This window comes from Cupressus sempervirens, chromosome 10 (genome assembly GCF_028749045.1).
Source record: "Cupressus sempervirens isolate cs-2001-9-10 chromosome 10, ASM2874904v1, whole genome shotgun sequence".
Taxonomy (NCBI): Eukaryota; Viridiplantae; Streptophyta; class Pinopsida; order Cupressales; family Cupressaceae; genus Cupressus; species Cupressus sempervirens.
In genome coordinates, this window is record NC_143127.1 from 120,865,839 (window position 1) to 120,891,423 (window position 25,585).

The 25,585-nt window shown below is 32.9% G+C and overlaps 1 protein-coding gene and 1 long non-coding RNA gene across 4 annotated transcripts in view; one reads left to right on the top strand and one right to left on the bottom strand.

The window, feature by feature from the left end:
- LOC149532896 (protein SUPPRESSOR OF GENE SILENCING 3 homolog) overlaps positions 1 to 17,928 on the bottom strand; it is a 34,137-nt gene extending 16,209 nt beyond the window's left edge. Inside the window, exons 1-7 of the mRNA XM_089803272.1 lie at positions 17,566 to 17,928; positions 17,117 to 17,301; positions 16,973 to 17,005; positions 15,296 to 16,433; positions 1,722 to 2,016; positions 1,214 to 1,458; positions 815 to 1,017 (exon numbers count right to left, since the gene is read on the bottom strand). Coding sequence (XP_089659398.1) covers positions 815 to 1,017; positions 1,214 to 1,458; positions 1,722 to 2,016; positions 15,296 to 16,423 — 1,871 coding nt within the window. The 5' untranslated portion in view covers positions 16,424 to 16,433; positions 16,973 to 17,005; positions 17,117 to 17,301; positions 17,566 to 17,928. The remainder of the gene's footprint in view (positions 1 to 814; positions 1,018 to 1,213; positions 1,459 to 1,721; positions 2,017 to 15,295; positions 16,434 to 16,972; positions 17,006 to 17,116; positions 17,302 to 17,565) is intronic.
- Positions 1 to 25,585, top strand: part of LOC149532897 (uncharacterized) — a 28,218-nt gene that overhangs the window by 2,079 nt on the left and 554 nt on the right. For 2 of the 3 annotated variants that reach the window (XR_016356726.1, XR_016356727.1), the window contains one exon: positions 25,025 to 25,109. This is a non-coding gene — a long non-coding RNA (uncharacterized LOC149532897). Of the gene's footprint in view, positions 1 to 18,604; positions 18,981 to 25,024; positions 25,110 to 25,585 lie in introns of those variants that run through there. The other variant, XR_016356725.1, reaches the window with a different exon arrangement.

Genomic DNA, 25,585 nt, shown 5'->3' on the forward strand with positions numbered 1-25,585 from the left:
ACTAAGTTCAGATGACCACATAACATGCATGATGCATATAATCTGAAAAACAACCATAATAGTGCATCCCATGCCGAATACAAAGTCTTCAACCATCAACAGGGGCAGAGAGAAAGCTCAGAATCTAAAAACACATTTCAGATACATTGGACATTAGTGAACACGGATTAGAGTTCTGAGTATTAGAGTGCAGTATTAATTCTTAGGAAAGGTCAAAGTGTTAGTGGGTAACGTATAGATTATTGACTAGTTCGTGAGGTATAGGACTTGGAAATTTATAGTATGTAAGACCACACAAACTACTGAGAGATATTAGCAGAGTGCGCGGGAGTTGGATAAGTTTCAGGTGTGTCTACTATATTGAAAAAAATATAGATATCACAAATATATGCTTCTTTTCCTGTAAATGGTAAGGACAAGAACTAAGTTCAGATAACCACATAACATGCATGATGCATATAATCTGAAAAACAACCATAATAGTGCATCCCATGCCGAATACAAAGTCTTCAACCATCAGAGAGAAAGCTCAGAATCTAAAAACACATTTCAGATACATTGGACATTAGTGAACACGGATTAGAGTTCTGAGTATTAGAGTGCAGTATTAATTCTTAGGAAAGGTCAAAGTGTTAGTGGGTAACGTAGATTATTGACTAGTTCGTGAGGTATAGGACTTGGAAATTTATAGTATGTAAGACCACACAAACTACTGAGAGATATTAAGTTGATTTATATATGATCAATTGAAGGATCAACTTGTAAGAACATTAACATTCCAAAAATAGATGTCAGGAAAATAAGAAAGTATTACTTGTTCTGTTCTTCCTTCTGTGTCTCATCATCAACTTCATTATCCTTTGGAAATTTCGCACAATCATCTTCAAGCTGACGACAACGATGCAAGTGAGAAGCCTTGAATTGTTCCTGCATCTTTTCTAGCTCACATTCTCTTTGAGCAATATCTGCATTCAACTGATCTATTTGCTCTCTGTAACTCTGCTCAAGGTAATCCATCTGCACAACAAAATTCACTTACTATTAAACAAAAAGTTCATGCAGTTCCATTGAAACGGTATGCTCAACAGACAAAAAGGATGGATCTACCAAGCACAAAACATATTCATACAAGCGCTTAAAAAGATGCCAACAACATCTTTGAGATACAACATTTTAAATACAGGTTCCAATCTCAATCATAGGATCAAAATACCTCTCTTTTGCTTTCTTCATGCTGCTCGACAGCTCTCTTTCTAACAATTTTAATTTCAGATTCTCTCATCCGCAGCTTTGATGAGACCAGGGTCACTGTTTCTTCCAAAGTTTTACTGTGTTCTTGTTCTTTAGAAACTTTACTCCTAAAGTAAATCAGCTTCTGATTGTCTTCATCCATTTGTTTCATTTTTTCTACAACCATTTTATGATACGATTTCATCTCATACCTCAACCTTGCTTTCCCTACAAGATAAGATTATACACCTGGTAAATTTCTTCCACAAAAAACATAAGAAATCAAAAACTCTGTCCCTCATGCTTCTATTGTACATCAGAGAATGCATTTCCCTAAAAAATTATAACCAGAAATTTATGATATATATCCCTAACAATATTTTTCAGACTAGACATTAAGAATAACCAGAAATCCAACGCACTGAAATACTATTAAACTTATGCATCTGTTGTACACGAGTCTGAGACTAAAGGGATTATCCAATACAAACCTTTGGAGTGTCTGTTGAAAATCTCCATCTCCTCATTTGTTGCATAGTAACCATAAAGTACACGTTGTCCACCAGGATGAAACAATATCTTACGGCGCTCCCAATCATCTTTCCCTCTCCCTTCCCTCAAAAAGTGCCTGTGTAAGCGTTCTGCCTCCAAGTATCCCATTGCCGTTTCCTCAAATATAAGTACACTCATTCCACGATGCCCCTTAGGGCCATACGCATGCCTTGCCTTCATGGCTTTGTATCCTTTAAAACAATCCAAGAGTTCTTTGTTTCCCATCCCAACCCACTGAAAGTAGAAAACAAGCATCACAAAGTTGATCAATTACGCATAAAAGATACAGGAAAGCAGATTTAAAAAATATAGGCACAAAATATGCGAGTTCTATGGCTGTTTTCAACCATGGTTGAACTGCCATTACACTTTTATGACAGTAAAAACTAAACAATACTAATTCTAGAGCTTTTGAAAGAGAATACACGAAACAAAAAGGATAAATGTGAAAGAATATAAGTAAGTTTGATGGCTGTTTCAAACCATGGGTAAAATTCCATTTCATTTTTTATGAAAATGAATTCTAAACAGTAAGAAATCAAGAGCATCAGCAAAGGCAAATATCTAAGAGATTAGCAGACAAACATGTCAAGGGAAGATGCAAAGATTCCACCTGAATAAAAATATGCATAAAATCAGACATATTGAATGTGTGTATGCACACTATAGAGCTTAAATCATTCTCAGTATCCAAGCTAGTTAAGTCTTCACGTATTAGCTTCTCTCCACTAACCAGAAGTTATGCTGACATGAAAAATGGTTCAAACAAAAATAGAACTAGGAAATTAATGCAGAGACCTGAATAACAAAGACGAAGATTATGCATGGCTCTATGCTAGCCACATTCTTTCTACAAGTTAATGGCAAGGTTGCATGGGGACAGGAGTACTTGGATACTTAAGGTACAGGTACGGGTATTTTTCAAAATAGGGGATGAGGGTATTTGGGTACGTCAAACTTTTTTTTATAATTTAATATTTATAGAAATTCTGAAATTATGAGTCATGACAACAATGATTTTTCAAAAAAAGAACAGTGATAAAGTTTGCAAATGTAATGTATTGTTTTCAGTTTCAGGTTTGTTATATGTTTGTAAGAAAAATATATGATAAATGTTTAGATGCATAACAGAGAAGGCAGACTTTAAACATGAACAAGATCATAAATCATATAACAATGACATATTGCAAATGATCAACTTCTGACTTGAACAGTGATAAAGTTTAATTTTAATCAGTATTGTATCAAAGCTTCAGACTGATTACGTATTGAATTAAGCTTGATAAACAACAAGCTGATACGCAAACAAAATCCGAAATTTTTTTTTCAGAAATCTTAATCAAAGTCCTTAGATATGATGCTCTCCACTGAGTACCTGGTACGTGGGTACGCATACCAAGAGTGTGGGTATGCGTACCCATGCAACCTAGGGTAATGGGCAGCAGTATAAAAGAAGCAATATTGTATTAAGCCATTAAATGATAATTGATGATGTGCACAGAAGCCTCCATGCTAACCATATTCCAAAATAAACATTGTTGTTTACAATGCAACTGACAATAATAACTGACTGCATATCAAAAGATTAAAACGATTCAGACTTTTTTCATAAATCCAGATTACTGCTGTCAGTGTTAGCTGCTACATAACTTATATCATTAACTATGAATCTGTTGTATGATATATTTATTGCTGTTATACTACTGTTGTTGTTGTCAATGCTGTCATGATTAATTTAATTGCTGTACTGCTGTCAAAGTATATTTATTGATGCTGTTATATTCAACAAGCTGTTATAAATTATAATGTTATGGATGATAGATTGCTTTGCTGACGGGAAGGTCTGGCCATCCCTGGATGGTAGAGGGACATTTTGTAATGTCTCGAAAGAGGACATTACACATCTCCATGTTATTTCTATATCTGCAGCACATTTCAGAAACATTTCAAAGATTTCAGGATTTTCAGGGATGGCTAAGGGATGTCCCCTGCCATATCTGAAACAAAATTGGGAATGGGGTCAGGGGTTTGAGTACCAGAGATGTATCCTCATGGAACATAGGAATATTATGAATTGCTAAAATGGTATGTGTAATGTCCCCCTTCTGAAAAAGGATTTAATAATAGATAATAATTGATAAAATATAAATATAAATAATTAATTAATAAAATAAAATTACAAATTGATTAAGTCTAATGAAAGATCAGGAGGCATATAATGAAGAGCTGTGACTCACTCAATATAAGACATAGAAGGGCAAAGAGTTCATTCCAAAGGGGGGACATGGATGAAACAAGGAAAATCAGAAAAAATGATAATGAAATAATCATGTTGGAAGTGAACAAGAATTCAGAAATAAACCTGAATTAGAAATAAAGAACAGTAATTAAAATTAGTCAAAGGGCAAGAAGAAGGTTGGTTTCTTTAAGTCTTATAGAAGGTCACCTATGAATCGTCACTCATGAAATTATGCCAACCATTCAAGGGTTGCCTATGAATCATCACTCATGAATCCACAAAAGCAATCATCATCTATCAGATCAAACAGACAAACAATCACCAAACCACTCTATCAAATCAGCATACATTCAATTCACCAAAATATCAAACCAGCACTCATTACATCATCATCAGAATCATTATAGGATACCTCTTAAAGAATCATCTAGGAAGAATGGGGCACAACAATCAGCAAAAAGCAGGCTCAAAAATCAGGATTATCATACGGTATACCAATTACAATCATCAGATCAGAAGCAGTTACATGAATAAAACAATAAGATAAAATCTATATTTAGCATAGGAAAGCAACAGACCCCTGGATATTTCAGAACTGTAATTACCAGCATCTAGTAATCAAACAATTGCTCTTTTGGTATTAAAATTGCCTATACATTATTTGCCAATCATTTATCTTTTATATGTGTCAAATTGGATGATAATATAATCTTAATACATGTGGATATACATTTTAGGGTTAAAACAGAATCATCAGATCAGAAGCAATTACATGAATAAAACAATAGACCCCTGGATATTTCAGAACTGTAATTACCAGCATCTAGTAACCAAACAATTGCTCTTTTGGTATTAAAATTGTCCATACATTATTTGCCAATCATTTATCTTTTATCTGTGTCAAACTGGATGATAATATAATCTGAATACATGTGGATATACATTTTAGGGTTAAAACAGAATTACACATATAGCACATAATTATCATGGGCTCCACCAAAATGAGGATTGACATAGGAAAAACACCATGAGGTGCCCTAATTATCCCTACGTCCAAGAGCAGAAACTATGTGCCCCATGGCCTCATGTGGTCTTAACCATGCTCATGAGCCGGTGTACCTAGCAGAGCCAGTAAACTGTTCCCCTCCATCACACTATCCTTCTTCCCTCTTAAAATTGAGGACCCCTTTCTTAGCTACCTCAATAACTAAAAACTAACTCAGATAAACTTGGAGCAAAGATTGCAATAGGGTACCATTAACTTGACCCTAGGTCCAAGAGCTGGTGTGCCTAGTGAGGCCTCATTGTTACCCCTCCTTGCACTTTCATTCCCCAATATGGTCCACTATTGTAGATGAATGATATTGTCAATTGTATAGGTATAAATATACATTCATATGTTTATTATAAGCATATAGACATGTTAGAGATAAAGTCTAGATAAAATAGTGACATTCATGTGCGTTAAAATTTGCACAAGGAAAACAATTATTCCTTAATACCACTATAATTAAGGGACTATAAATAAGCCCTTTTGCTGTATTTAACTGTTTCTTACTGCCTATTTTATTGTTCTCTTCTGTCTTGTTTGACTATCTCCGCTGAACATTGTTTTCTTCTACCACTGATTGATGCCCTCCTTGAATGCTAGGCAATGTCTTCCATACTCCTACATTGGGGTTGGACAGTTATAGTCTTTACCAAAGTTTTAATGGACTGATAAGTATCCCTCTGCTGCTAACCATTGTTTCCATGTCTAAACCCCTCCATTTCAATATTGTTGATTATTAACTAATCCTTAATCCTCTCTTAAGAGGAGATTGCTGTCATTAAGGGAAGAGAATCAATTCCTTCAAGCAATTACAGTTTAATATATAGTAAGTCTTATTATTTGTGGCTGGCCATATCCCTGACTTACTGAAGACAGGTGACAGCAGCCAGTTTTACAATTAATGAAACCATGAAATCATACGTGTGAAAGACAATTTCATATCTGGGTCCAGTGTTCATCTAATGTCAAATCAAGGGCATGACACGATTATTGTTGAATGACAGATAATTGCATGAATGATTGATTGACTGAACGAGATCTTTTGACTGTATGATTTGAGGTATTGGTTAATGAAGCTTAAGAGGTTCTTGATTAGATGATTGATGAGTGATGATGCAATAAATACATTAGTGAATCAAATGAATGATGATTTGATAGAGTGGTTTGTTGATTGATTGTTTGCCCGATTTCAAGATTGGCAATTGCCTTTGTGTATTCATGAGTGATGATTAAGTGATCTTTAAATGATTGGAATGATCTCTTTTATACTTCATTGGTGAAAGGGACACATGAATGCTGATTTTATAGAGTGGTTTGTTGATCGATTGTTTGCTCGATTTTGAGATTGACAATCCCCTTTGTGGATTCATGAGTGATGATTAAGTGATCTTTAAATGATTGGAACGATCTCTTTTATACTTCATTGGTGAAAGGGTCACTGCTTTCACAAGGCTTGAGTCACCACCCTCCATCACTGCTCTTTGAGACTAATAAATTATCTCCCAAATTGATCTCTCTTGGACATCTTTCTCAGATGAACAGTCACAACCCTTCATCATTTCTGCCCTTTGAAAGAGTCACTTTTGTATATCTATCCCACCCCTTTCTTCCTACGTTAATCCTTATTAATTCCTATATCTTATGTTGAGGGTGTCACAACCCTTCGTTGCATATTTCTTGACCTTTCATTGAACTTAATTAACTTAAAATTATATGATATTATTATGTTTTATTATTCATTTGTCTTGAGATTTTAATTTTATTATTAAATCCTATGTCAAAAAGGGGACATTAACGTTGAAGAAAAAATCAAGTCAATCCAAAGTTGGCGTAGACCACACAATTTAGCATAACTGAGATATTTAGTAGGTCTTGGCAGCTACTAATTTTTAAAGGGGTTCTCACAAATTGTTGCCCTCTTAATAAATTTAACGAAAAAAGGAGCATTGTCATGGAACCCAACAGCCAAACAAGCTTCTAACAAATTGGAGGAGGTAATGAGCATGCCAAGATTGGCAATCCCAGATTTTTCACTCTCTTTTGATTTCAAATACAATGCTTCAGATCAAGCTAAAGGGCTGTTCTGATGCAAGATAAACATCATAGCATATGAAAGCCGGAAAGCTGAACTTAATTTCTCGATTTATGATAACAAATGTTGCCCATACTGCATGCTTTAAGTTCAGACAATACTTGGTTTGTGAAAACGTTGTGATTAACACTGATCACAACAGCTTGAAGTACTTCCTTAACCAACAAGATTTAAATGACAAACAACAAAAATAGGTTAAGATTGACTCGATCCTACAACTCTGATAATGAGTAGGTAAAAGGGTATAACAATGTGGTGGTTGATGCTTATCTAGTAAGCCAAATTTACGTTCCATATCTGATATATTCACTGATTGGAAGTTCCTTGACCATAGCTGAAAATTCTAAGAATTCATTTGCTAATAATGTTCAGGAAGGCAAAGTGCAAGATGATGAATTCAAGGTAATAAATGGGCTTATTCCCTAGAAAGATTGGGTATATCTCATTCCTGAATCCAAGGTGAAGGAAAAGATATTGAAAGCTTGTCATGACACACCACTTGCTAACCACTTAGGTTTGTACAAAATATACAAACAAGGGAACGCTTTTCATGAAAGGGGATATAATGCAACATTTGAGGGAAAGTAAAGAGTGTCAAAAAAAAAAGTGAAGCATGTTTTTCTGGCAGGCTTGTTGCAGCAATTACCCATTCAACAATAAAAAGGTGAAAGCATATCAATGGATTTCATCACAGGACTGCCAATGCAAGGTGAGGACTGCTTATATGTTGTGGTTGATAAGACTTACAAAATATGCTCATTTTCATAACATATCTTTAGAATATAAGGCGCCTCAATTGGCAAATTTGTTCATTAGAAAGATTTTCAAGCTTCATGGTTTGCCAAGAACTAGTCTGAAACTTTTCCGTCTGACAGGTACATCATAACCACCAAGTACTAGTGACCATCCTCGAACAGATGGACAAACAAAAAAAGTCAATAAAATTTAAATGGATTAAAGGCTATTTGAGGAATTATGTTATGTCAGCAAACTGCATAGGTTATATGGTTGCTTGTGGGGAGTATTACTACAACACAACTCATCACTTCTCAATTGGTATCTCCTTTTAAGGCACTTTATTGCGACAATGCTACTTCATTTGTGGATTTGATTTTTGCAAATAGTAGAGTAGCTAGTGCAAAGGATATGGTAACAACAAAGAAAGAACATTTAAAAATCTCTAGGAAAATTTACAACGAGCTCAAAGTCAATAGGAAAAATAAATTATATGACACGTTCTTTAGGTTGCAGCCTCAGAAATGGCCCTCAATTAAAGGAAGTGGAGTTGAAAAGTTAAAACTGAGTTTTTATGGGTGCTACAAGGTTGCAAGAAAGATTGGACAGATAGCTGATTACCTGGAACTACTTGCTAATAGCATGACTCACAACACATTTCATGTTCTGTACCTTAAGAAGTCCCTAGGACAGCAATTTCCCCTTCAACTGAGCTACCCACACTTGACTAGGAATGCAAACTGATTCTGGGGCCTGAGACAGTGCTGAATGTGAGGGAGAAGAGGCTAAGGAACAAGGCAATTCACAAAAAAATGGTGAAATAGAAAGGACTTCCACCTGAAGATGCAAAATGGGAAGGAATTGAGATTTTTGAGCATTCTAATCTGAAATTGCTTGAGATCAAGCAAGTTTGGGATGGGAGGACTGTCAAGAGCCCATTTCAGAGGGCTGGTCGGACAAGTGGTATTAACTAACAACATTGGTCCTTTCCTTTGATATTTTATTTAATTAAGATGAAATTAGAAACAAATAACATTATTGCTAATTTCAATGAATAACGGCCCATTCATTATTTTGTTATAGGTTGCTCCTTTTCTTGGGCCAACCTATTTTACGAGGCTAGAATCTTCTCCTATTAAAGGAGATCATTGGCATTTGAAAAAGGCATGTCTGGAATTTGTCATTAAGCCTGAATACACAATCTGCTACTGGGACAAAAACCCCAACAAGCATTGCAAGGTAGGACGCCATCTTACCTTGCTTGCAGATTCACATTAATGATTAATCATCCATTCCAAGCATTGAGAGTTTGCCTATTCTGATTAGTAGGAAGAACAACAAAGATGAAAGGAGCAACATGTTGATTTTCCATTGCATCGATTAGTGGCAGGTGCTGAGATTACACAGTGCCATTGCATTGGCACCTAAAACAATATTGCAGACCTCTGCTGATCACAGAACCATACAACCATAGGACATAAAGAATTTGATTGCAAGGAAAGGGGGCATTTTGATCGGTTGAGGTCTGCAGTTTAATTCAGAACCAGTCCAAATGTAATTCTGGAAACATCATTTATGCATTGTGTCATCTGCTCTGTGGTTCGAATATAAGTTACCAGACAGTTTCTCTATTTTGTAATGAGTAACAATGATTGTGGCATGATCAAAGTTATATTGTCAATCTGTATATCCGAAAAGTACAGACTTGTCAAATTCTTCTAAAGTCAATAAGAAACTGGTATTTTTTCTGTTTTGTTTCACTATGAATCTGCAATAGTAATGCTGCAAATCTTTCAGTCCCCACCCCTCAGAGCCCCATACCTATTCCCTGGGGAAGTTTCGAGACAACGAGATGTTAAGAGGAATCCCCTCTAATTTTGCATTTACAAGAAATGTCCCCAGAGCGACCCTGAAATATCAGGGATGTCAAGTAACACGAAGGAGATGAATGGCTGTCCCCAACACGGACAAGCACATCTTGGCTTTGTATTGGGTTGTAAAGAATCATGGGAGACCCACAAACCATCCCAGGCCATTTATGCAGGGTATAAGTAGAGTATTTGGGTAAAATAGTTACAACTAGCTGACTACTGTCACAATGACATATACCATTCTGTCATACACATGTCCCCAGTTAAGACATTATAACCACCATATCAAGGTGGCAATAAACCCTGTGGAAGTAGAGGCATAGGAGTAGATTAGGGATATCTCCATCAGTGCCAATAAAGTGAAGCAGCAAACAGGCCAACATCAAAAAGTGCAATGCCTTGAAATTGAAATTATGGTACTACTTCGGTTGCAGCCATACAAGTGACACAAAAAAGGAGGGAGTGCATAAGATCCAACAACATGATTATGGCCCATATAAGCTTGGGCAAAAGTTGGGACATGGGGCATACACTATCGCCAATGAGGGGAGAATACATAATGGCTTCCATGTAACATATTTGAAGATGTTAGAAGCAAATATGGTAGCCCAAAATGAAATCCTATTCATAGATGAATGCAGAAAGTTGATCTTGGAGATAATGGATAGTCGAGCAAGATGTGAAATAGCAGAACTGAATAGTTCAATATTGGAAGAGCAACCAAAGTAATTTCCATGGAAGATGCCATACTCGAAAAGAAGAATTTAAGGGAAAACATCCAAAGTTGCCAATTCAAAAAAACATACACCAAAATGTAAGGGTAATAAATAAAGAAAATGAATAAAAATCATCCTGATTCTGGATTTCTTTAAGACTTTGACATTGAACTTCTGGTGCCAATTTGGTGTTTACTGTTACTGGTTGGGGACAAAGCTCTATTAACGGGAAGGCGTATTGTATAACTAGGCACAATGTATTGTTATAGTTATGCCTTAGTCTGTAATAGTATCAATCAAAAGTTAAAAGGGATTTCCCTTTTCATTGAGTATTTTATATAGTACGTAAAAATCTTAAAAGACACAAAGATGTTGCTTCTACTATATTTTTTTAACACAAAACAAAGAGCCGCCCCTATGTGGCCACTCCAGTAAATGATGTCTGAGCAGGTGCAATCTATCTTGGGTGAGCAGCTGCCCACATATTTTTGTATGTTTGTTTCTGCATATATTTTTTGTATAATTTAGGAGTGCAGAGATGATACATATTCAACTACATAGTGGAATCAAAATTTAGTTCATCAAGGCATGAAGTAGGAACAGTTTGTTTAGACACTTACAGCATCAATCTTACACATATTATATAACCCATGTGGTTTTCAGTCATTTGGAGATGGCCTCAATTAGCAGTCATTATGCTAATGAAATTATTTTTCATTTAAGTTGGTAATAATTGCAAGGCAAAGGGATCCACTTAGCATGCATGCAACTTTTGATCTTTTGTTGGTTTAGCTGACAAATGGTGAAAAGCCCGAAGCAGTGCAACTATTGACCCCGTATTATATAACTGGGCACAATGTATTGTTATAATTATGCCTTTGTCCGTAATAGTATTAATCAAAAGTTAAAAGGAATTTCCCTTCTCATTGAGTATTATGTATAGTAAGTAAAAATCTTAAAAAACACAAAGATGTTGCTTCTGCTATATTTTTTTTTTAACACAAAGCAAAGAGCCACCCCTATGTGGCCACTCCAGTAAATGTTGTCTGACTAGGTGCAATCTATCTTGGGTGAGCAGCTGCCCACATATTTTTGCATGTTTGTTTCTGCATATATTTAATTTAGGTGTGCAGAGATGATACATATTCAACCACATAGTGGAATCAAAATTTAGTTCATCAAGGCATGAAGTAGGAACAGTTTGTTTAAACACTTACAGCATCAATCTTACACATATTATATAACCCATGTGGTTTTTAGTCATTTGGAGATGACCTCAATCAGCAGCCATTATGCTAATGAAATTATTTTTCATTTAAGTTGGTAATAATTACAAGGCAATGGGATCCACTTAGCATGCATGCACCTTTTAATCTTTTGTTGGTTTAGGTGACAAAAGGTGAAAAGCCCAAAGCAGTAAAACTATTGACCCCTATTTTCCTCAATTTACATATGATTAAGGTGCTTGTGTGTGAATTTTTCGTAGCATACTTTTCTCTCCAAGTCTGATTGCTGCTGGTTTTAATCATTAATGTTGGTAATAATTACAAGGCAAAAGAATCCACTTAGCACGCATGCACCTTTTAACCTTTTGTTGGTTTAGGTGACAATGGTGAAAAGCCCAAAGCAGTGCAACTACTAACCACTATTCCCCTCAATTTACATATTACTAAGGTGCTTGTGTGCAAATTTTCTCTAAAATATTTTTTCTCTTGGTTTTAATCAACGGAATCTGTTTACTCATTTACCATGTGAACTATTTCATTTTAAGACATTAGACTTATATTATTTCATTAAAAAAAAGTTAAAAAACTAAAGAGAGTATTTTTAAACATTCATGGAAATATTTCCTTTCCCATTATCCTTTATAATTTTGATTATTTAATGAAGAAATTGATTATTAAAGGCAGGAAAACCTTTTTAGTTTCTAGTTTCTTATGCTTCCTAATATCTTACTGTTTACATATGTTCACACCCCAAAATAAGTAACCTGCATAGGGAATGCATTATCTTTTGCAAGTGCGGATTGATGAGGCCATGAGAAAGAGTTGTTTTATGTTTTGCAATGGGCTATCCATTATATTTGGCATGAATATCAGTTTTGCTTGCAGCAAGAATAACCTATATGGTTGCACCATTGAGATAAATGGTATGGACCTTCTCCTATGGATCACCTTGGATGTGAGTAAAAGTTCTAGCAAGTCCACTAGGATTGTTCCACTTGGCCCTCTTTGTCATGGGCATTCTCTCATGGACATTATCAGGTCCCATACTGGCCATAGCCTAGTGAAGAATGTCACTGGATTTGATTCTTCCTCTACTTCAAGATTCTATTCATCTAGCCAAACTTGTTGCATGTGACATCAATATAAATTTTGATTTTTTGCAGGGCATTGCATACATCTCCAAAAGCTTTCTGTTTTTATACCTTTCATATTTCCATCTGGGTACAAGTACAGTACTTTGCCAAACTCAAAATTGTGCAACAGTTTAGATGACATAAAATTTGCAAAAGAAAGGTGTTTTATGCTTTTTTAAGACTCCTTATCTTATGGAGCTAATTGAAGGCGTGTTAGTACAAAATTAGACTTTTAAAGCTTATATATGCACTTGAAAATCTACTTACATGAGCTTATTCAAGAAGTTAAATAGTATGGAACGCCTCCTATGGGTTACCTTGGATGTCAGTATAATAAGTTCTAGCAGGACCACTAGGATTATCCTGCTTGGCCCTCTTAGCCCTAGACATTTGCTTATGGACATTACCAGATTCTGTACAGGCCCTATCCTGGTGATTAATGGTGTTGTACTTGATTCTTTCTCTACTTGAAGATTGTACCTGTCTAGTCATCCCTCGTATGGTGTCAATCTATATTCTAATGTTTCCAACAAATTCTTGTTTTTTGTTTTAGACTTTTAATATTTCCATCTGAGTATTCAATCAGTACTTTGACAGTCTTAAAATTGTGAGATAGTTTAGAACTTTAGATTACACCAAAGAAGAACAGTATTGAATGTTTTTAAACATTCCTTATCTCATGGCACTTATTAGTACGAAATTGAGCTCTAAAAGATCATATATGTGTTTGAAAGTCTCCTTATGTGATATGCTCAAATGATAATTCAGATGAGGTAGTGTGTTTTGCTATTTTGGTTTATAGAAAAACTTTATAAGAGCATTTGACCCACCTTAAGACTGTTGAATATCACAAGATTAACTAAAGAGAAGTGTGTGTCTTTACTGCACCTTAACTATTACATCCAGGGTTTATTAATAATTATATTTGGTGTGGGAATCCAGGTAGCTGAATCTAAGATACTGTCAATTAAGAGATGGTTGAAAACAGAAGCTATAAATACTCAATTAAGAAGATTCTTTGCATTATATAGTTATTACTGCTACTCAATTGAGAGGATACCTTGTGGTATGTAATTATTAATACTTTATATTAACAATGTGCATCCTGAATTTTACTGCATATTTACAAATGAGTATAATGCTTCTAGGTTAGGAAATGAATAATTTTGCTACAACAGAGTAGGGTTATTGTCTTCGAAAGTCATGCTAGATGAGAGGGAGCTGTTATCTATTTGTGATAAAGAAATGCTTGCTATAACGCATATTGTAACCAAATTCAAATAATATTTGGTGCTGTACCACATCCTCTAATAGGAAACCTAAGTTTGCAAATTGTGAGCAATTGATTTTGTAATAATATTGAGTATTATAGCACAAAACCATGGCACCTAATGCTTAGAGACAAATGAGGGAAATCTACAAATGGAAAGAGCTGAAAAATGATGGATTGTGATGGCTTGTGGAAAAAGCCAAAGAAAGTGGAACGAGTGTAATCCCTTATAATTCCTAAAAATTTCAACCACTTCCAATTCCCAATGAGAAATAAAAATCCATGACCATTAAATTGCTCACAAACCTCCCTAGATTAAAAGGTACAGATTGCAATTTTGTAGTTGCAGTTGTCTCTCAAAGTCTATGACTTATGCGGGCTATCTCAAGAATTGCAAAATACTAAGGATTAAAAATACATTGGACATCAAACAAGAAATCAAATTCAAATAGTATTTAGTGCTGTACCACATCCCCGAATAGGAAACCTAAGTTTGCAAGTTGTGAGCATTTGATTTTGTAATAATATTGAGTATTATAACAGAAACCATGACACCTGATGCTTTTATGTAGAGACACATAGGGAAATCTACAAATGGAAAGAGTTGAAAAATGATGGATTGTGGTGGCTTGTGGAAAAAGCCAAAGAAAGTGGAACAACTATAATCCATTGTAATTCCTGAAAATTTCAACCATTTCCAATTCCCAATGAGAAATAAAAATCCATGACCATTAAATTGATCGTACACCTCCCTAGATTAGAAGGTACAGATTGCAATTATGTGGTTGCAGTTGTCTCCCAAAATGTATGACTTACACGGGCTATCTCAAAAATTGAAAAATGCTAAGGATTCAAAATACATTGGACACAAAACAAGCAACCAAGATTGCTAGCTTGCAATTCTGAATTATATGTGTTGGCACATGTTTGACAGTTTTATTATCTGGTCTAGATTGAACTTCTGAACTATATCATTAGCACAGCATGCTTGCCAGTTTTACTATCTAAACTTGCACTTTAAACCAGCAAAGATCAGGGATGGGTGTGAATGTGTGTGTGTGTGTGTGAGAGAGAGAGAGAGAAATAAAAACAAAATTTTTGAATATTTGGAAGGATAAAATGCTCTGCATGTCTTGTAATCAAATGCAAGAAGAAAAATCATCAACCTTGCGATCCATACCTGTTCATTTTCATCTTGATCAAGGATTGTGTTCTGAATAATGACTATGGGGGGCCAAACAATCTCTCGATCAATTATGGGCTCTTGCAGACCCTTCCACTTGCCAATCATTTCCTCGGATATTGCATATGCTCCTCTTCTTCTCAACTCTTCTTCCAAGACTTCTAATAGTTTCCTGTGTAACTTAACTCTCTTAGATGTCACAGTTTTTGCATGGGTCAAGATGGGGGGCATACCTCTGTACCAATCAATTGCCCCCACACCCCCGCTGCAGGCTGGACAGTGCCATTGCCTGTCAGGTTCATTTATCTGTTCAACAGTCAGGTTGTCGAGGGTTTCAAAAAAACCTTTGAACCATTTATTCTTCTTCATTGTCTCATGACTTATATCCTCATCATCAGAATCAAATCCTTCACTGCTCACACAATCGTCCTCACTATCCAAATGCTCAATTTCTGATTCTCCTTCACTGGACTGATCCCCAGCATTGCCTTGTGGAAGTGCCCCAGATATTTCAAAAGGAAGAAGTTGGGACAAAACATTGCTGCCTGACTGGGGAGTCTCTCCATTCGGGACTGATCCCCACTCTCTTTTTACAGCAGCAGGTGCCACTACAGAGCTCCAACTTGCGCCCCCGGTGCCACTGGAGCTTCCCCAGTTCCACCCGTTTGCAAGAGGGGGAGGCACATTTGTTGTCTTTGCAGATGCAGTAGAAGATCCCCAATTTAACGGTTTGGGCTGGCTCTGCCACGCCTGATTCGTGTTTCCACCTAGACCCCTGCCTCCACCACTCCATGAAGTAGTGGTAGCAGCATTACCGTTCTTCTGCTGGGTTTTCCCGGCATCCCTCCATCCCGGCTGCTTGTAACCGTGGTTCTGTGCAACATTAAGACCATCACCTCGTCGAGCCGGCTTTGCACTCTCTCCATTAGGGATATCACCCCAACGAGCAGATTTCTGGTTCTCACCATTGTCATAACCTGATTTCCCTTTGAAAAACCCAACTCCGGGACGGTCAGGAGCATAAGCACTAGACGGTTTCCCGCCCCTCGGCCTGTTTAAGCCCTTACGAGGCAGAGCAACTGCCCACCCTTCACCATTTTGCTCAAAACTCGAATCGTTCCACATTCTTGCACACCTTTTAAGAAAATAACAATCACACAATGCCAAAATAAATCCTGACAATCCTGAAGTAAAATGAACAATCGCACAATAACACGAAAATTTCTTACAGGGTATAGTTACACCACGATACAAAGAACTGCAACGACTCTTGAGCAAATATCACAGTCACACAATATAATAAAACAAGGATCTCCAGGACCACTTTAAATATAACACAGTCGCACAAAACACTACAAAATCAAATGACACAGTCGCACAAAACACTACAAAAGCAAATGACACAGTCGCACAACACCACCATAAAGAAACAACAACAACACCACAAAGAAGGTCACAGAATAACAAAACGAATGCAAATAGGAGGTCACACAATAGCACAACAAACTCTCAAGAAAATATGCAGACGCTTAATAAAACAACAGATTTCAACATCCTCTAGCAGAAAACACAGACATTGTGTGTGTCACCAACTGCTATGCATAATATCAGAAATTGCGACCTTAAATAAGTGTTACTTACAAAATATTCACGCGGTTTCAGGCATTTTCTTACCTCTCAGTCTCGCCTTCGAATCTTTATAATGCTCTGGCAAGGAAACATTAAATATTCAGATTACACCCTAAATATTCACGACAAAATATCAATGCTCTATATGTTACCCCACAAAACGACGATCGGCATAAATAAAGAACTTACAGAAGCGTCCACGCTGTTTCTTGTTATTTCCTTTTAACCTTTTCTCGTTCAACCTCGAAGCTCCCGAAGTTCTTTCAGCTTGCTGCGGAGAATATAAAGAAAATCGAATCCGAAAGTCCCTTTTCCAGACGCAGGTTCGAACCGCGCCACCTTTCTTATCAACTACAACAAGAATCTCCCGACGTCTGCTCACACAAACCAACCGAAATTAGGCCGAAAGTTCCACGACATTATCCGCCACGATAAGCCCTCGTTTTAACAAAAGCGCTACGACATTTTGCCTTCAAAGCAGCTGAAAGCTTACACGGCGAAATCGTCATAACGCGTACATAAAACCACAAATCACTGTACAACCATCTGTTCGATTGTCTATTTAAAAGAAATCTCTGTAAAATATTCTGCACCGTTAAATAAAAGGCACTAAAACGTCCTGAAAAGGCAATGCTTACCTTCCAAGCCTTGAAAACAGCCGAAAAATCCTTTACAATGACTCTCTTCGGCACGCATTGCAAATAATCGCAAAGCAAAAAGTTAGCAAGCACGTATCCATAAAGATTTACCTACTTAAATTCACTCTGGAATTCTCTAAATAAAGATTTTTGGTACATGCTGCGACAAAGCAGAACAATATTTCTTAAATGTAAGATCGGCAGCTGCATTTTATGACTGGAGTTGGTGGCATTGTGGTCTGGACCTTCTTAATTTGCTCTGCAAAGCGCTTCAAAATTTTCTTGAAAAGCAAGAAAACGTAGCCTTTAATGGAAACCCGTCAAATATCAGATCGCAAATCGATGCTCCCATGAACGTAACCTGCCGTTATCCCGGGCTCGTCTATATATTTATATTTTATTTTACCGCGACGAAATTATTCTCGTTAATTTTATTTTTCTGATTTTCCTTTTCAACTTCCTCCGGAAGACTCAATATTTAATTATAAAGAATGAGGCAGTCTGTTTTTACCAACTGAAGGGATTAATACAGCATTTTAAAATTTAAAATGGTTAGATGGCATGGATTGCTTAGAACCAGAAGCCACTGTTAGCGTGAGAATCAAATTTACAAGTGGGGAAGTGGGGAAGATGACTGAGATGATTTAAAAAAGAGAGAAAATCAACGTAGGAAGAATGTAGGTATTAAATATAAATAAATACAATTTTAATAGTATTATATAATAAATTATGTGATGATTTAGTGTATAATCTCGTTTTTAAAGTCTTTTGAGACACTTATACTAAAAACATTCTTAACATTCTAGTAAATTGGTGTTTTGGTGTTAAATCTGGTAGTGATTTGAAATTTTAAGGGGAACTTGAGAGTGAAATTAAGGTGTTCAATGTCATTTTTTTCACGGCTTTGTGGATACTTTGACAAAAAAAAATAATGTGTGTGATGTTGGGATGTATTTTTAGAGGCGCACAGGTCATTTTGGATACCTTCACAAAAAGAAAGTAAATTAGTGTGTGTGACATTGGGATGTTGTATTTTCAGAGCGGTGCACTTTTCAGGACCTTTTTGGACACCTCTACAAAAAGAAAGTAAAGTGGTGTTGGAGTCAAATTTATAAGGCTTTTTTGGACACCTGGACAAAAAGCCAAAGTAAATTGGTGTTTGAGAATGATCTAAAATTTCATGTAAGATTTTGAGAAGTGTGTGGCATTAAGATGCATTTTGAGAGACATGAAATTAAGATGTTCAACCTCACTTTTTTCAAGAAGTTCATTTTTACAAGAGTAGAGGCCACTAGCAAGTCCTCTTGGAGCCATTTGGAAAAGTGATGTCATATTTTTAAAATATTATTATGTAATAAATTATGTGACAATATATTAACATATTAATAAAACATGATATAGTGTACAATATCTCATTTTTAAAGTCTTTTAGGACACTAACAACCTAGTAAATTGGAGTTAAATTTGGAAGTGATTTGAATTTTTTTAGAAGAATTTTGAGAGGTTTGAAATTAAGGTGTTAATGTCCTTTTTTAAAGGCTTTTTGGATGCCTACAAAAAAGTAAACTGGTGTTTGAATTTTTCACTTTTTGAGAGCCTCTTTTTGGACACCTCACAAAAATAAAGTAAATTGATGTTTGAGAATTATTTTGTAAGACATTAGAAGTGTGTAGCTTTAGGATGTATTGTGAACATGGAACCATTTTGCTAAGAGGGGCCCAATTTCAATGTTGTTACAAGCAATTATAGGAATACTATTCAATTTTGCCACATATTAATAATAATATAATAATATATAATATAAATAAATAGTTCAAAGTGTAATTCATAAAATAAGAGGCTCAATCATAGCAAGTATTGTGTAAGACATTAGAAGTGCGTGTAGCTTTAGGATGTATTTTGAGCATGGAACCATTTTGCTAAGAGGGGCCCAAGTTCAATTGTGTTACAAGCAATTGTAGGAATAATATTCAATTTTGCCACATATTAATAATAATAAAATAATATATAATATAAATAAATAGTTTAAAGTGCAACTCGTCAAATAAGAGGCTTAATCTTAGCCAATATTATTATTGTAGTGAAAAATGATATTCTTATAGGTATAACTATAAAGCACAATGCATATTATACATTGCACTTTTTCATAGTAATAATTTGTTATATTTATGGTGTAAAAGTGAATATTGTATTATTTTATGAAATATTAATGATTGTAAAAAATTGTTCAAATATTGTTGGATGTGAGTTACATTTCAAATAATAATATGTTATTTTTATATCAAGATTTTTTTTATTTTTATTTTTTTTGTAAATGTTCAATTAATAATCTTTTTGTTTTGGTAAAAATATGATATTCTATAGACAATAATTTTTTTAAAAAATAGTTTAACTAATATTATTCTTTTATTTAAAAAAAAAATTATATTTAAAGTGGGAGATGTGGGAAAATAACTTAGATAAAATAAAATTTAATAAAGAAATTAACGTATAAAGAATGGAATGCTAAATTAAGGTGTTCAATGTCACCTTTTTCTCGGCTTTGTGGACACCTCACAAAAGAACAAAGTAAATTGGTATTTAGTACTGATTTTTTCACAATGAATTTTTTGAAATACCTCGACAAAAGAGCAAAGTAAATTGGTATGTAGCACCCACTTATTTCAAGACTTTGTAAATTGGTGTTTATTTTTTCACGTTGAACTTTTTGAAGTGTGTGTGATGTCGGGATGTATTTTCACCTGACACAATCTCACTTTTTTCAAGGCATTTTAGATACCTCAACAAAAAGAAAGTAACTATGTGTTCGAGACTCACATTTTCAGGGCTTTTTAATTTTTTGGAATGTGTGTGATCTTAGGATGTATTTCGGTGTTAAAGACTCACTTTTTTCAGGGCTTTTTGGATACTTGGAAAAAATCACAAGGTAAATTAGTGTTTGAGAACTATTTAAAATTTGATTTTGAAAACTATATATAGCATTATTTAATTATATTATTAAAATACATACTAATTTAATACTATTTTTATTAAATGTGTTATAATTATTATAATTTTACTTTATTATGCATAGTTCTAATAATTTTAATCTCTAATAAATTAAACTAATCTTAATAAATTAGCATAATCTTTATTTTTAAAATTATTTTCAATCAATATAATAATAATAAAACTAAATCGTATGAAATATTTGATTTGTAATTATGATTTTTATTGGTATTTATTTTTGTAATTATTATATATAATTATTATTAGTGGGAGAATTTATGATATTAGATTATATGTTTTGATGAATGAGGAAAAATAGGAGAAATGTAATAATATTTTTTAATAGAATTTAACAAGTCAATTATACAATTATAAATAGTCTCATATTAAATTATAACTAGTAAATACTTTAAAATTATATATTTAAAAAAAAAATAATGATAATGAAATATTTACACTTTATCTGTTCACACTCTAGAACTCTTCAGATCTTCCGGCAGATTCAGATTATAAATCTTATAATATTTAATATTTTGAATTTAATTATTATTCTAATATAAAGTTTAAAAACCACTGGCACAAAATAACATTTATAGTACGGAAAACTAACGGGTCTCTATTTTAAGGTTGTACTTTTTAAAGCAGTCTAAGCACTTTAACATTATTAGACGTTGGTGACTCTACCGTGCATGAACATTATTAGAACGTGTGGATAAAATACGAAATCTGTTACTTCTTAAGCAAGTTCCTTCATCATTCGATACATGTTTCTGACCTAGATTTGATGTAGAATGGACAACCAAAGAAAACAAATGGGTGGTGTGGAGAGGATGGAGGCTATGGAGCAAAATTAAAATGTAAAATATAAAAAGTTCTCATGAGAGATGGATTCATGTTGAATCACTACTCATGAAATATGGGTCAATGAGTTTGACTCAAAAATCACATAGTCAAATCTTGATAGCAATATCACAATTTGATGGCAACGGCTACTCAAGTAGGAGGATCGACATGGGTATGCTGCGTATGCCCATGGCCATCCCCCCCCGCCTTGTACTATGCTCTGCCATCTAACCGTGGAATACCGTCCTTGCATGTCAGCCGCGTTCATGCTCCATTCGAGGATGTCAAATTTCGTTTTGCATTTAAGTACCCTTTATTATTATGCTATAAAGCTTTATTATTATTATGATGTTATATAAGGAAATAGTAACATAAGAATTTCTTGTACTTAACTTTGTAATTGTCATTTTAAAAAAAAATACATTTAAATTTTGGTAGAGAAATTAATTCATATAAAAAATTAAAGTTAAATATAAATAAGAAATATATAAATAAACTATATAAATAATTTATTTAATGTATATAGTTAAAATTTAATGTACATCTATATTATAATAATATTATTAATTTTGTTATTAATTTATCTTATCTTTTATCTTATCATATTAATTTAAATATTCTAAAATTTCATAGCAATTGAAATTGCCAAGTTAGTAAAAGATTTTAAAATGTATGTTTTTTAAATCATTACTTTTTGATATTGTATTATGTTTTTTGTTTTGTATTTTTTTGGTTAAAAATATAATTTGATTATAAAATAAAATCAAAAACTATTATAAAATCAAATATAAAATGTGCTAAAATGGGTGGCATGGGTGGCATGGGGATAGTTTAGGTGAGTTTGAGGAACAACCAACACATTTATTATCAAAAAAATACAAAACAAAAAACATAATACAATATCAAAAAGTAATGATTTAAAAAACATACATTTTAAAATCTTTTACTAACTTGACAATTTCAATTGCTATGAAATTTTAGAATATTTAAATTAATATGATAAGATAAAAGATAAGATAAATTAATAACAAAATTAATATTATTATTATAATATAGATGTACATTAAATTTTAACTATGTACATTAAATAAATTATTTATATAGTTTATTTATATATTTCTTATTTATTTATATATAATTTGATTATAAAATAAAATCAAAAACTATTATAAAATCAAATATAAAATGTGCTAAAATGGGTGGCATGGGTGGCATGGGGATAGTTTAGGTGAGTTTGAGGAACAACCAACACATTTATTATCAAAAAAATACAAAACAAAAAACATAATACAATATCAAAAAGTAATGATTTAAAAAACATACATTTTAAAATCTTTTACTAACTTGACAATTTCAATTGCTATGAAATTTTAGAATATTTAAATTAATATGATAAGATAAAAGATAAGATAAATTAATAACAAAATTAATAATATTATTATAATATAGATGTACATTAAATTTTAACTATGTACATTAAATAAATTATTTATATAGTTTATTTATATATTTCTTATTTATATTTAACTTTAATTTTTTAGATGAATTAATTTCTCTACCAAAATTTAAATGTATATTTTTTTTAAATGACAATTACAAAGTTAAGTAAAAGAACTTCTTATGTTACTATTCTCTTATATAACATAATAATAATAAAAAAGCTTTATAGCATAATAATAAAGGGTACTTAAATGCAAAACGAAATTTGGCATCCTCGAATGCAGCTGACATGTAGGCACGATATTCCACGGTTGGATGGCAAAGCATAGTACAAGGCGGGGGGCATGGCCATGGGCATATGCGGCATACCCAGGCATGTCGATCATCTTACCTGGGTAGCCGTTATTGAGGATCAACTGCCTAGGTATGCCCCATCCTCATGCCCTCTGATGCATGGCATCCAGGTGTCCTACGACCGTACTCTGGAGCGTGATGGAGGGAAGTGCGTGGACCCACCTTGCCAGGCGAATCATATGTTTTTTTTGCTACTAGAAAAGAGGTAGCTTTTTGTATTCATTGAAGTTTGTTGATAATGGAAATACAACTATTTATCGTTGGTTGGTATCTGTATTAAAGGCAGATTTTTGAGGAGGGAGTGATTTGTCGTAATAATTCGATTCAACCATATATATTACATTCCAAAGATATTAACTTATATTATTAATTTATAAAATATATTGGAATGTAAATAAATTAATAATAATATAAGTTAATGTCTTTGGAATGTAATATATATTCATCCTTTTATATATTCCATAATAATATAAGTTTAATTTGATATTATTGAATATATTATTAAAACTAAAAGCAATATATTATTATATTATTATGTTTTACTATAATTTAAGATTAAATAAAATATATTTTTATTTTAAAATCTAAATATTAAAAAAATAATATATAACTTTTACTTAGATGATTTAAAATGATGTTTGAAAAACTATTAATAATAATATTTGTATAGTTTTTTATTTTTTAATCAAAAATAATAATTTTAAATTAATAAAAAATAAATATTAAATTAATATAAATTAAAAATTATATCTATACTAATATTTTCAATTATAGTTTGGCCAACATTTAAGTTTTATTTATGCATCTATAAAATAAAAATTTAAGAAACCTTTGGAATATAATATATATTCATGCGTTAACAATCTATTTTCAATAATATCAAATTAAACTTATATTATTATTGAATATATAAAAGCATGAATATAATTTAATCTTAAATTATATTTTATAAATTAATAATATAAGTTTAATTTGATATTATTGAAAATATATTACATAAATATATTTTATTTAATCTTAAATTATATTCATGCTTTTATATATTCAATAATAATATAAGTTTAATTTGATATTATTGAATATATTATTAAAAAAGAGAGCAATATATTACTTTTGAATCTAAATATTCAAAAGAAAAAATTAAAAAAATTACTTAGATGATTTAAAATGATGTTTGAAAAACTAATAATAATATTTGTATACTTTTTTATTTTTAATTAAAAATGATAATTTTAAATTAATATAAATTAAAAATTATATCTATACTAATATTAACAAATAATATGATATATTAAGATATTAATTTTTTTATAATATTTATGCCGAGAGGCATATACAATGGGAGCAACACTTCCCAGCACAAAGAATATTCCAAGGAATAATCCGTGTAAGGAAAAAAGATTTGGTGAGAGTTACAAACGAAATTAAAATATGGAATGCCATTTGACAATCAAAAAGATTTGGTGAGAGTTACAAACGAAATTAAAATATGGAATGCCATTTGGCAATAAAAAAGATTAGGTGAGAGTTACAAAAAAAATAATAGGCCCGAAATAATAGGGCCCGAGAAAGTAGGGCCTGAAAAAGTAGGAGCCGAAAAAATAGGGCCCGAAAAAGTAGGGCCTAAAAAAATAGGGGCGAAATAATTTCAATATGATTTTTTTTTGTTAAATATAATTTTGCATGCACATTCATACTTGTTTTTTGTGGGGAGTGGGGGAATTTGAAACAAATTCGTGGAATGTGAAGAGACATCTGTTGGGGGATATGAGGAGCCTCTCAGAAGTTATAAAACCAAGGCTCACCATTTCATTTTCATTTTATGTTTTTGCAGGAAGGAAGAGGTGGAGGTTATTGGAGGATTAGATTGGAGTTTTTGAATAGGAGTAGATTGAAGTTTTGGAGTAACATTTTTGCAGGTGAAATTTCTATTTTTTATTTACATTTTCATTTAGATTTAGATGTAGATGTAAATTGAAATTCAAAATTAGTTATAATATTCTACTTTGATTTAGATTTCAATTTCAATTAATTTGATTTAGATTTAGAATTCTGTTCATAACTATTTAGGCTTGCATTTAATAGTTTAGTCATGCATGTTTGATTTAGATTTAGATTTGTATTCAAAATCTATTTGATTTATATATTTTATAATACTTTTCATTTACATATTTTAAAAGTGCATGTTTCAAATTAGTTTTATATTTGCATGTTTCATATTAGTTTTAGATTTTCATATTTCAAAATAGTTTTGGTTTGCATGTTTTAGATTTGAATGTTTCACAATAGTTTTACATTTGCATGTTTCTAAGTATTTATATTTTCATGTTTCAAAGCATAATTTTATCATTAATCTGAATGAGAATGCCACCATATCAATACAATTTATAATTTA